Source organism: Protobothrops mucrosquamatus, unplaced genomic scaffold, assembly GCF_001527695.2.
Source record: "Protobothrops mucrosquamatus isolate PMUCROS unplaced genomic scaffold, P.Mucros_1.0 scaffold782, whole genome shotgun sequence".
Taxonomy (NCBI): domain Eukaryota; kingdom Metazoa; phylum Chordata; class Lepidosauria; order Squamata; family Viperidae; genus Protobothrops; species Protobothrops mucrosquamatus.
Window position 1 is genome coordinate 296,115 of NW_015387050.1, and position 12,687 is coordinate 308,801.

Sequence of the window (12,687 nt, forward strand, 5' to 3'; positions counted from 1 at the left end):
TAATTGAACCCTTGGAAGCCTTGCTAATTTCCCTTGGAATAATAGGCTACTGAAATTGAAAAGATTGAAAAGACTACCCAATGGAAGTTGTTAATCCTTCAACGTGATTAGAGGGGAAGTAGCTAGGGTGCAGGGTTCACTGAAGACAATACATAGCTGGTGTGATTTTGAAGTGATTTCTATACTTGGCTTAGAATTAACATATATTAGAGATTAAGCAAACAGGGATATTCTTCTTACCTCTATGGAAGTGTTTTCAAAGCAATACTTTTTGTAGCTAATAAGTGATTCCAACAAGAACAGAGTTGCTGCCTTAGAAAGCCACTGTTTAAACATTAGTAGACAACACATGTCCCGTATTTCAAAAATATTTCCTTATCTGACAGAAAAACAGAATGACTGAGGGTGGGCAAAAAAGCAGTTGGAGAAGTGACTTCCAATTTCCTGCAGGCTTCCCCATTGAGTTTCCTTGTGGGAATCTGGCTTAGAGCATTGGAAATATTCTTTCCTTCCCTTCCCAGCAGGCAGGTAAGTGGCTGCTGCTGGGTGGGAGCAGGAGTGAGGGATTGCAAGACTGGCTGAGAAACAGCCGCACAACATTGAAAATGAAGATTAGGTGACCACATGCAGCAGCCAATAGCACGGAAGCAGGCAAGCTTCCCCAAATTTCATACCCTTGGGAGTCATGGGTCCTGAATTCTGTAAGCATTTTGTAAGTTAGCACATTAGAGATACCTTGGTTCAAAAACTGTTGCCCTATGATGCAGTGTTTCACCCAGTTAAAGGTCATAACAAGAGTTTCATTAGCTTATAGATCACAGGTGTCAAACTCGATCGTGTCACATGACATATCATGATGTATCATGACGTTTTTTGCCTTTGTGGAGCCAGGGTGGGCATGGCCTGTGTGTGATGTATCCGGCTCGCAGGCCACCAGTTTGACATCCCTGATATAGGTAGAAGAGAACTATCGAGTCTTCAAGATGACTATAGGAATCTCGTTCGTTCTTTTGAACCTGCTGTTTATCTTGCACTTGTAAATTTTACTCTGAGAGTGGCTCATTGATGAACAAATCCCTTGGATTTGTGTAAGATGGTTACACTTTTGATAACTAGGTTTTCAACTTTGATTTGTCATGTTGCTGAATATTTCCTTTAATACTTTTAGTGCTGATTCCTCTTTGAGTCTCTCATTTATACTCTCTATCCTTCCTTTAGTCCGCTCAGGGAGGAAATATTTTTCATTTTGGCTTTCTAACTGGCAGCTGTTTTTTGAATTGTTCCCTAATCAAGTTACCACATAAGCAAAAATTGCTTTGACAATGCCATTGACTGATTAACTTCAGAACCGGCTGTGGATTGTAAAGAGTTATTATCTTGTGGCTTGGGCCCCCATTTGGGCAACTTGCCTGAGGCTAGTGGAGGCCAGCATGCATAAGGCTTACCAACAAAATATGTAATGACAGCCATTTTAGGAGTGTAGATTACTTTGCCATTTTCAAGAAACAAATAACTTGTTTCTGAGCTTGTTTATATGGTAGTTTCATAAAAAACAAGATTGAACTGTACTTAAATAATTGTGTAGCTATTGCTACCAAGCAGCATGCCATTAAACTTCAGCCCTTTGTGAAGCAATGCTTAGATATTAAATGGATTCCTTATACAAATGGGTTTAGCTATCTTTTGACAGAGTGCTAGACTGGTATTTTAAAAACAGGGCTAGCTTTCTATGTTCAAGCCAGGATTTGCCAGCTGTGGTATTGATGGTTCTGTCCAAAAGAATGCTTTTTTGTTTTTCCACTGTTGGAAACTAGAAGCATCATATGGCATCTGCATTTGCCATTTCTATATTTGTTTTGCCTATTCCTTTACATTCTGCTTACTCCATTGGCTATTTCCAGGTGCTACTGGTCATGAAGCCAAAACTGGATGACTTAGTCACTTACAGCAAACAAAAGAATAATTCAATTACACATCTATGTAGACATTCCTATGAGGAATGAATTTATGTCTGTACTCCAGCCTCATTAACAGGACACAATACAGAAAAGGGAAGCAACGCCAATGTTTCATGCAATCCATTCTCCATGGCTGTGATCTAGCAGTCAGTCAATTTTTGCATACGAGTTTAGCAGGGTTAGTTTAGCTGATTGACAGATCCTGGAGGCAAGTAGCAGGAAGTACCTAGTGTCAAACATGGGAAAAATCAGGAAGTCCAGGCAGTTCAAAAATATCTATATAAAAGTTTATTGCAAGCTTGTGGTCGCTACAAGAATCTGAACTACTAACAATCAAAGCATCACTATTGTAGATAAGAATCAGTGGAATTCAAAGTGGGCTGGACTTAGATCTCTTTTGGGTGCAAAGGAACTTGAGACTGATGGCGTGTGTTTGATTGCTCTCTTAGGTTCAGCCTGGTCATCTAGTGCTTCTAACAACTTTACTACCTTGTTTTGTCAGTCATGATTATGGAGTACTTCCATGCCTCCCATCTATCACAGACAGCTTGAAAAATAGCTAAACCCTCCATTCTAGGCACCCACCTATTCTTGTTAAGACCACTCCACCACATATTAAGGACATATTACTGCTTGTTTTCGCCACCAACATGCACCGTTAAGTGAGAAAACAAAATTGAGGGAATGTACCAATTACTTCTTATAACTTCTATTAAATCTGTATGGATGATTCCAGTTTCTGGCCTCATCAAGGGCAGTACAGGACTTGGTGATTAGGGATGAGGGATTTATGCTATTTTATTCTGTTTTGCTGACTCAAGGACTGGAGGAATGTACTGTACATTAATGCATCTATGAGAAAGAGCCCACTGATTCTGTAAATAGTTTTGCATGGATACATGAGATCCAAAAATGGGAATCTAACATGCAAAGCAAGAACAATTGTAAATGCTTTGAACAGAGAATTTAGGACCACTCTGCTAGTGGCTTTTCTTTATTAAGACAGTGGCTTCAAGTAAGCCATCACAACTGACAATGATTCCATAACTCAGGAAGGTCCCTTGCTGCTGCACCAGATAATCTACACACAACTGTTGTAATCATTTTGGAGCCAACCACCCAGCTATGCTAGCAATACCAACATGCTGGTCCCACTCTATTCACTCACTTATTCCCTCATCCAAAAGAGAATTATTAATGATCATCATCCATGGCTGGAATGGTGCACTTCAACAGGTAGTGCTGTATGTGCCAACTTTTGCTCCTGGAGAAAAGGCAAGATGTGTTAGTCTAGAAAATATTCCAGCTTTAAATGATAGCTGCCTAAGGCTACAACATCTATATTGTCTATGTATATGTGTGTGTAATAAAATTAATATTCTAGTAATAGTATCTGCCCGAAAGTAATATAATTCTTTCAAGTTATAACTATTGATAATTATTTCTATATGTTCAAATAATATGCCAGCAGAATTGCCTGCAGCCAATATTGAAATAACAAAGGACATATACAATTCCTATCATTAAATGAAGATTGCTCGTAGTACAAATTATTCCTACCTGGGCCTTCCACACATCCCATAACTGATTATATCCTTTGAATATACTTCTAGGAATAGAGAAATGCAAATAAACTTTTAAAAATTCAGGAAGTTATGTTTGAAAGGACATCCCCGCTTTGTTAGGTAATCACAACAGACTTGTTGGTGTACCCATGAACATACTATTATATACTTATCATCTCTTCCTTGGATAGGATAATTTAAATATGAAGGAAACTTGAGCCATTTTATTTTGAAACATTAACCCTGAAGAATTACATGAGGATGTATCAGGGCCAAAATGAAATCTTAAACAACTTCCTATTTGCTCTCTATGATATAATGTACCATTTCAGTCTGATATACAGCTTGCGATCATGCTGTGGAGATTATTCACCAAAAGAAACTTTAGAATCCAGTGACACACATTAATAACAGGAAAAACAATATAGTACAGGTTATGTGTATAGCAGGGCAATTTTAAAAAAAGCTACTTTAGATACAGGCTTCACCAGAGCTCAGACTGAAGATGAACATAGTAACCTGCAGTCCAGAATGAATGTTGAAAACAACATAGGATGTGCTTATTTTGCCTTCATTTTATCTAGGACAAATGTTTGTCTGTTAAATAGATTTATATAGCTGCCCAACACACATATATATGACCAACATGTAAGTTAGTATGGGCGGGAAAAAATGACAATTCAGCCCATAATTAACCAGTGAGCTTCATAACAGAATAAAGTTTTCCACAGAGGGCTCCTTAAACCTAGTTATACCATCTAAATAGTATACCACAGCATCTATTTGGAAAAATAGACCTCCCAACTCTTCATCAGTGAGATTATGTGCAATACCGTCAGTGCATTTTTACTTAGAACAGTCCTTTAATGAGTTAGTTGCATTTTAATGACAGTGTATGAAAGAAATTCAGAATCTATATCCCCACATTTCACCTTACAGGATGTGTTACTGCTAATATTGGTTGATCAGGTACGTCCACATATGGAACCTAAGTATTTGACAGTTTCAGTTTCCATGATTTGAATCACAGCAAACTCAAGGATGAGATTGTGGCTTCCATTTTATGTATAGTATTTGATTAGACTGGTAATTGAATCATACATCTGTGATGAAACTTCATCGTGTAGCAATAACAATAGCACTTAGACTTATACTCCAATTCACAGCCCTCTCTAAGTGGCTTACAGAGTCAACATATTGTCCTCAACAATCTGGGTCCTTATTTTACCGACCTCAGAAGGATGGAAGGCTGAGTCAACTTTGAGCTGGTGAGAATTGAACTGTGGAACTGCCGGCAATCGGCAGTCAGCAGATTTAGCCTGCAATGCTGCATTCTAATCACAGCACCACCACAGCTCTTACCACAGTATATGTGTGTGTTTGTGTTAGGATTGCTAGAGGATCATTGTTCTTCTATAGATGAATAATGATTCTCCTTCCAGGTTTTTATGGTTTAAAACTGACTTTAAAAGAAGGATGCTACGGTAAAATGACTGTTTTGTATTCAGGAGACTACCAAAGATTTATTTATAACATTTATGTCCCCTTTTTTTTTCTCTCCAAGTTGCTCAAGGTGCCTTATTGACTTAGCAACCTTAAGAGACTGGCACAAAATCATTCTTTGAAATTCATGACAGAAATTGGGATTCTATCACTTTCCCTACAGCAGGAAACTCATCTATAGAACTGCACAATTTCATAGAAGCTTCTCTGCTCTTACACCTGTGGAGTTGTTAGCTAATACTGGCTTGGAGGGAGAGTGAGAGAGTCAGACAAAACATGCTGGGAAACATTGCATCAATTATCTTTCACTGCCCAAACAGGCATGGTAACATCTATTATTCAGTCTTAGATAATCTGAGATTGCTCACTCCCAGATTAGTCCTAAATGAAGAACTCATTTGCTTTGTTAATTTTCTCCTCAAATTAATATCTGACTATTAGGAAAATGATAAGTTATACAGTTTAGAATGAAATAGTACCTCGTTGTTTCCCAAATGTTCTTCTGTTACGCCCTACTGGAAAAGGGAAAAAAACTGACTTGGTTTCTCACTATTCCATTGGGGCATAACAGAACAAGTCAATTCAAAATCAAAATAAACTGGTATGCAGGCATTACAGGTAGTCCTCGAGTTACTACAGTTTGTTTAGTAACTGATCAAAGTTACAACTGCACTGAAATAAGTGACTTATGACGATTTTTCACACTTACAACCGTTTACAGCAGCGGGTCCCAACCTTTTCTATACCCCGCGCCCCTAGAACGCTTCTGATATATTCTTGTACCCCTTACAAAAGTTTGAAATAATGGCAAAGAATTATGGATATACCCTGTAATTTTGAAAACCCAAGTTTTCGCACCCCTTGGAATATCGTCTCGTGCCTCAGGAGGTGCAAGCACCCCGGGTTGGAAACCCCTGGTTTACAGCATTCCCATGGTCAAGTGATCAAAATTCTGACTCTTGGCAACTAACTCATTTATGATGTTTGCAGCGTCTCAGAGTCATGTGATCCCTTTTTGTGACCTTCTGACAAGCAAAGTCAATGGGGAAGCCAGATTCACTTAACAACTGTGTGACTAGCTTGACAACTACAGCGATTCACTTAACAACTGTGACAAGAAAGGTCATAAAATGGGACAACATTCACTTAACCTAAGCAACAGAAATTTTGTGGTCTGTAAGTCCATGACTACCTGTAATTTCTTATTGAAGTAGCTGATTATACATCATGGACGATGGATCTTTCATTGATTAAAGGCTTGATCCATGACATCAAGTCTGGCAGGAAAGCCTCACTGTAGGTCCCATCCATGAAGGAATGTCCCCCTTTTCTGCCTCAGCACCAGACTTTTGGAATATCATTCCTCCAAGATCAGATTGTCCCCTATCTTGTTAGCTTCTGGAAGGACCCAAAGACATGGCTTTGCCACCTTGCCAGGAGATCCATGGGTATGGAGTCTGCAAAGTGACTGAACTGCTAGAGCAGGGGTGGCAAACTCGCAACGTCACATGATGTGTCGCGACGTATCGTGACTTTTTTGCCATTGCCGGCAATGGGGTGGGTGCGGTTTTGCTATGATGCATTTGGCCCATGGGCCGGCAGTTTGACACCCCTGTGCTAGAGAAATTGAGTGCACTCTCTGACAGATTGTTTTTTGTAATAGGGTTTAATCGTTTTTTTTTTAGTGTTTGCAGGAAGTTTTCTCATATTTTTGGTTATTTTGACATATTGTTTATGTTTTTAACTTTGGACACCAGAGACACATACTTCCACATACTTGTGATTCCATTGTGGCTGTACTATCAGAAAGCTGCCATATTTGGGATCCTTTGGTTTTGACAAAAATCGTCACCACTGTTGAGAGAAACCCCCCTCCCCCTCTGCTTCCTTAGACTTTAGGGACCAAGCATCTAATACAGAGTTTTTCTGATAGTACAACCAATCTTTAGACAAGAGCAAACAAATCAGTTTGATTGAAGCAGCATTGTGCTATTGATATATAAGCTCTGTCCCTTTTTATATGTGCATTGTGATGTTACTCAAATGGCCCAAATGGGAGGAGCTAGCAGGACAATGGTGCCATGCTATCTTTGTCATTTTAAACATTCATGAAATGTAAATACAGCTTGATATCCTCTGCTTATTTTTTCTGTGTCAACGAAGATTGCTTCACAGAATATGTAGTATGTTTCATCAAACTCAACCTATACATTTTCTCCTGGAAAAGTTATTGCATTAGGTAGCAAAAAAATGCTCTCAAATGTGGCTGGGGTAGTCCGCTCCGTTGGGTATGGTCAACTGACTAATCAATAAAGTATACAACATTATTCTGATAGTCTGCTCATAGCACAGATGCCATAGAAAGAGAAAAGGCCAATCAGTATCTTTCTTTGCAGCTCTGTCTACATTGCGAATGTTTTTGGATAACCGTCAGCGATATGTTATCCCTTTTTTCCATTGCATGTTCCAATGATAATAGGCATGTGTTTTGTTAAATTGTTTAACATAGCCATAGTACAAGGTAGATTTCACGTCTGCCAACTGACAGAACGGCTAAGAAGTTTACTGAGTGCAGATGATCTTAAATCCAAGAGCTTTGAATGTCTGCTCCGTTTCCAGGAGCTTTTGGCAAAATTCACCCTTGGCTTAAATGAAAACTTTCTCTGGGTTGTGGGGTTCGTTTGGAGCAGCTCTCAGAACTGAAACTTAAACTACTTCTGCTAAACTAACAAACCACATAAGTCTTGGCTGAACACTGAACTTATTAAACTGTGCCTAACCAAACACAATCAAGTCAGGTTTCCTTGATTCCAGCAGTAGAGTAGGCAAATCTACATCAGCTGGAAGACAGAAATATTTCTTCAGAGTTTGGAACTAACAGGAAAGCTTTTGCGCTCATTTCTAAAAAAAATATCAACTTTTCCATTCAGGTAGGCTTTCTTAAATTATCCAGTTGCAATAAAAGAAGCAATGGATGTTTGCCACCTGGTGCAGATGAGAAGATAAATAGATAGATAACCTTTATGGTCATTTTTTAATGTAGGCACAACGACACACATCAAGAGTTAGGACTGCAAGTACCTAATGGTAGTATCTCAAGATAGTTACACAGGGATAAGTGTTGGTCCTAATAATTGCCCAACTATGTTAGATAGCAAGAAGAAGAAATTCATGTTTTTTTACTAACTTACAAAAGCCTTCTCTTTCAGCCGCCAATGGTTGATGCTTTTACCTACTAGATTAGTAACCATATTCCAGTTGTCCTTATGCTTATAACGGGAACTTCTTGGTTTGTTTCTCAGGTTCATTCAGATTAGGTTTCTGGGGTAGTTTTATAATAAGCCAGGAACAGAGTTAAGACTTAACTGGAAATAATTGTTCTGGAGCAAAACATCCTCAAGCCTATATTGTTTTTGGCTTGACATGGCTTCTTAGGCTGCATCTGAGAAGTTTTAATCCCAAATAAAGCATATCTTCAGAATCCAAAAGCAAAGGAACAGAGCTAGTAAATATTTAATATCATATCATTTTCATCGCTCGTATGCCACACATTCCCGAAAAAGGCTCAGGGGGCAGTTAACACAGTCAACATAAAACAAAATAACAACCCAAACCCCCAGGTACTCATAAAATGACAAAATCAAAAAAAGGATTTAAAAACTGAAAAAATCAAATGTAACGTGGCCACAAGCCCCCATCTTCATTCGTAGCAAACCCTCTTCTTGTACCAGGCAGAAGAGGAAGGACATCAACAGTTTCCTGAAGCTGAAGAGGAACAAAGTTGACAGATCCCTGTTGGTTCCAGAGAGCTGGAGCAGCTACGAGAAACACCATTTTCAAAGCCCATCAGATGGCACTCCCTAAGTGGGATGAAACGCGTAACAGATTTTGGGAATTCAGAGGAGGAACAAGATAGTAAACTTGGGGGAAAGGACCATTTACAGAGGCATCCAGGTAAGGAAAGCAGGAGGCCCAGAGTAACTCTGCCTCAATTGCGCTTAGGTATAAGTTGTTCAGAAAAATTACTTTGGGGAGTTTTCCAAACTAATGTCAAGCCCTGAGGGGCTGAAAAACTCAGGAAACTAAAAAGTACTTGGATTTCTGGAAAGGACTTTTATAACCAGAGAGTAATATAACAGAATGTAACATTCCTCTCTTAGCCAGTTTCATTGATATTTGATTGTGGACAAGTGTGGATCAGACCGACCGACCTGGCAGCAGCCAAAATCCCTGGGGCTGAAGGTTGTGGATCTCTGGCTCCTGATGTGAGAACTGAAAGCAAGAAAAAGCAATGAGTCAAATGTACTAAACCTACTTTCCATGGGTACGTTCACTCTCAGGGCCTTTTGCCCGTCACCAAAACCCTATTCCTCTACAACCCTCTCCCCTTAGTGGCCAGCACTTCTCTTCCGCCAAGGAATTCCTCAGACATCTAGCACAGGTCAGATCTTAGCCCTATACCCATCATCAGTACTGGCCACTCTCCATTTCCATGATCCAGAAAGAGGAGAGAGAGAGAGAGAGGGAGAGGGAGAGGGAGGGAGGGAGAGAGAGATTGAGAGGGAAGGGAGAGGGAAAGGGAGGTAAGAAACAGGAGAATAGACATTCAAATCTTGCAAAGCACACATGATTCAGTCAAACCACCAGCCTAGCCCTGTTGCCAACCTACTGTAACAACGACTGAATTTTGAAAATTGGCTTATGAAATAGCTGGGAGCAACAAGAGGAATAAGAAGGTTAGGCTTCAATGCAGAATTGCCCTGAATCAGCCCCTCAAGCTGCTGTCTATACTGCATCTCTGTTCTTCTCATCCATTCCTGCTTTGCTTTCATCTGAGACAGGAAAGCCCTCTGGGAAATCTGAAGCCCTGTCCTGGGTCTCAGCCTTTGAATAGCCAGAAATCCAGCCCCCCAGAAATCCAGCCCCCCACTTCAAGATCTGAATGGCAATGTCCCTTGAATTTTCTTGTGGAGACCAGCTCCTAGGAGATTGGTGCTGATATAATTCATGTGGCCAGACTATTCCAGGCTTCATTTTCTTTCCAACCAATAAGAAAAGGACCAGGCAGCTGGGAAACATACTTCTCCAAATCAGCTTGTAGAATCCTTCAGGACCCATGAGGCTGTGATATAAATTAGTCAGACTTAGATTTACTAATCACTGCAACACCAACTACGCTCAGATATGCATAACTCAACAATACACTTTATGTTCCAGCTTGAATGTATGTTCAGCCAAGGTTTTCTTTTTTTTTTTTATGACAAACTACCAAGCCTTGGTAAATAGGTCAAAGCACAAAGTTATGATTTCACCCCTAAGAATGTACTTTTAGCAATCATAGACTCATTTATCTTTGGCAAAAGGAATGCCACGCAAACCTGCCAATTTTTCTTTAATCAAGTTGTTGTGCTTGAAACAAAGGAGACAAATAGCACACGCAAGTTTTTAAGAAATGGAGTAATAAAAGAACAGTTCTCGTGTCCTATTAAGGAATGAAGGAATGGTAAAAAATATTAGAAGTTAGATCAAAAGCATATTTGTATTTTACATATTGGAAAACTAATTGCGGTTCTGTCCTGGATATGTGAGTGTAGGAAGGAAGAAAGGAAGGAAGGAGAAAAAAGAGAGAGAGAGAGAGAGAGAGAGAGAGAGAGAGAGAGAGAGAGAGAGAGAGAGAGAGAGGGAAAAGTTAAAAAAAACAAAGAAATTTATTTGCTCTGTTGGAAAATATAGACAAGATCTGAGTCATGTACCCATCTGCAAATGCTCTGAGATTCTGAAGGATTGAGAAGAACAGAGGTCTCAAAGAAACATCAAAGGTGCCCAGTTTTAAACTAATCAGCAGACACTGGGGATTCCAGAGGGGGAAATACAAACATAGAAAGCATGGAAAAATGACAAGCATGCTCTTTATTTGTTTTGTGTCCATAGAGAGGTTTGTTTATGTGATTAAAAAACCCCACAGCCCTATAAATGTGATTTGAGTAACTCATCAGTCACCGTTTGAGTCTGTATTTTATAGTAGCTGTTTACCATGCATCCTTGGCAACCAGATGCCAGGTTGACTCTCAGGGTTTGTACAACACACAGGATGATTCATGAAATGGTTAATTGCTTCATTCAGAGCACAAGCCTGGCTATACTCCAGTACATATAAACAAAAGCCATCCCAAAAGCTCTGCTGAGTGACACCATGTGTGGTACAGGAAGTTGCATGGTGAATTGGTCAAACCATCTTGTGTTACTGTAATTAATTAGTCATCAAGTGCTTTCTTCCTCAGCTTAGCAACCCTGTAATATAGTTTAAGATCCATCCCCATGTACAGATACATCCAACTGCACCCTGTCTTCTGGGAGAAGAGCAATAAATATTTATCTTCACTGCAACAAGGGAAGGGTTTAACCCCTGCTCTGCACAGCATGGTCTTGCCCTCCTCTTCCGTCATCCCCTACTGCAATTTTAAAATCATGCACAAATACTAACGCACACTTAATAAACAATTCAGCTTGGTTATGTGCATCACTTCAGTGTCTTGAGAATGAATCATTGGCTGTCTTTACTTTTCTATGGAAAAATAAAACACTTAGTAGGTCGACACCAGTCCATAGGATGAACATTGATTAAAGGGTGTGTAAGGCACAAAGAAAGACACACACAAACAAATATATGGAGATAAAAGAGAAGACATCTTTCTGATATAATATTGTTTAAAAATTTTTTAAAAAATTATGAATAGCATGCCAGAGTTTCTTCAAGCCGGAAGCAGTTGGAGATAGAAGGGAAAAAGATAAAGAGATGAAGACAAGTTTCTACAATGTGCTTGTGTCTGTGGCTAACACAATATCTACTATCCCCAGTCACCTTAGCCAGTGATTATGCTGGCTGGGAATTATGAGACCTAAAGCCTCACAGATATGGATGGGGATGCTTCACTAGAAGCTCAGAATTGACTCTTTCAAATCCCGCCAACATATTTCCATTATGCTCCAATCCATGTAACAGAAAGTAATGAGAAGGTAAATCAGCATGACAGTCCAGCTATGAGCAGAATAAAATAAAATCCGCTGAGCCAAAAAATGAACAGGTACTTCCAAAATGTATCACACTGAATCTACGCAGTGTTTCTCAACCTTGACAATTTTAAGGCATGTGGACTTCAACTCCCAGAATTCCACAGCCAGCAATGCTGGCTGTGGAATTCTGGGAGTTGAAGTCCACATGCCTTAAAATTGTCAAGGTTGAAAAACACTGCGAATGCTTCTGTTATTATTTTCTTTGAAGCTTACATCCCCATCTTGTTTGTCGTGACTGTTAGATTTCCATGAGGAAAAGGCAATAATAGAAAATATCCAAGAAAGCTTTTATCTTTACAGTCTTTATATTTACGGGTTTTGTTTTATATTTACAGGTACGAAGATGGATCAAGAGCCCAATGGTCAGCATGGAAAAACATCAGACAAGCAGCCTCAAATATCCGGGCGCCACTGTGATGCACATACCTCAGGGGGAGCCTGACATTGAAGTGCCATTTTGCCAGATGTGCTTCAGTGATCACACGTTTCCAAAAGGGATCATCCCTCAGGACTCTGAATCCTGCTCCTGGGAAGGACCCCGAAGCTGCAATGTAAGCAGACTCCTTTCTTGTATATTAGCGATCGGT

The 12,687-nt window shown here is 39.6% G+C and overlaps 1 protein-coding gene across 1 annotated transcript in view; it reads left to right on the forward strand.

The window, feature by feature from the left end:
* The window catches only part of SGK1 (serum/glucocorticoid regulated kinase 1), a 79,917-nt gene that overhangs the window by 16,182 nt on the left and 51,048 nt on the right, over positions 1-12,687 (forward strand). The window contains exon 2 of the mRNA XM_015818732.1: positions 12,436-12,651. Coding sequence (XP_015674218.1) covers positions 12,436-12,651 — 216 coding nt within the window. The remainder of the gene's footprint in view (positions 1-12,435; positions 12,652-12,687) is intronic.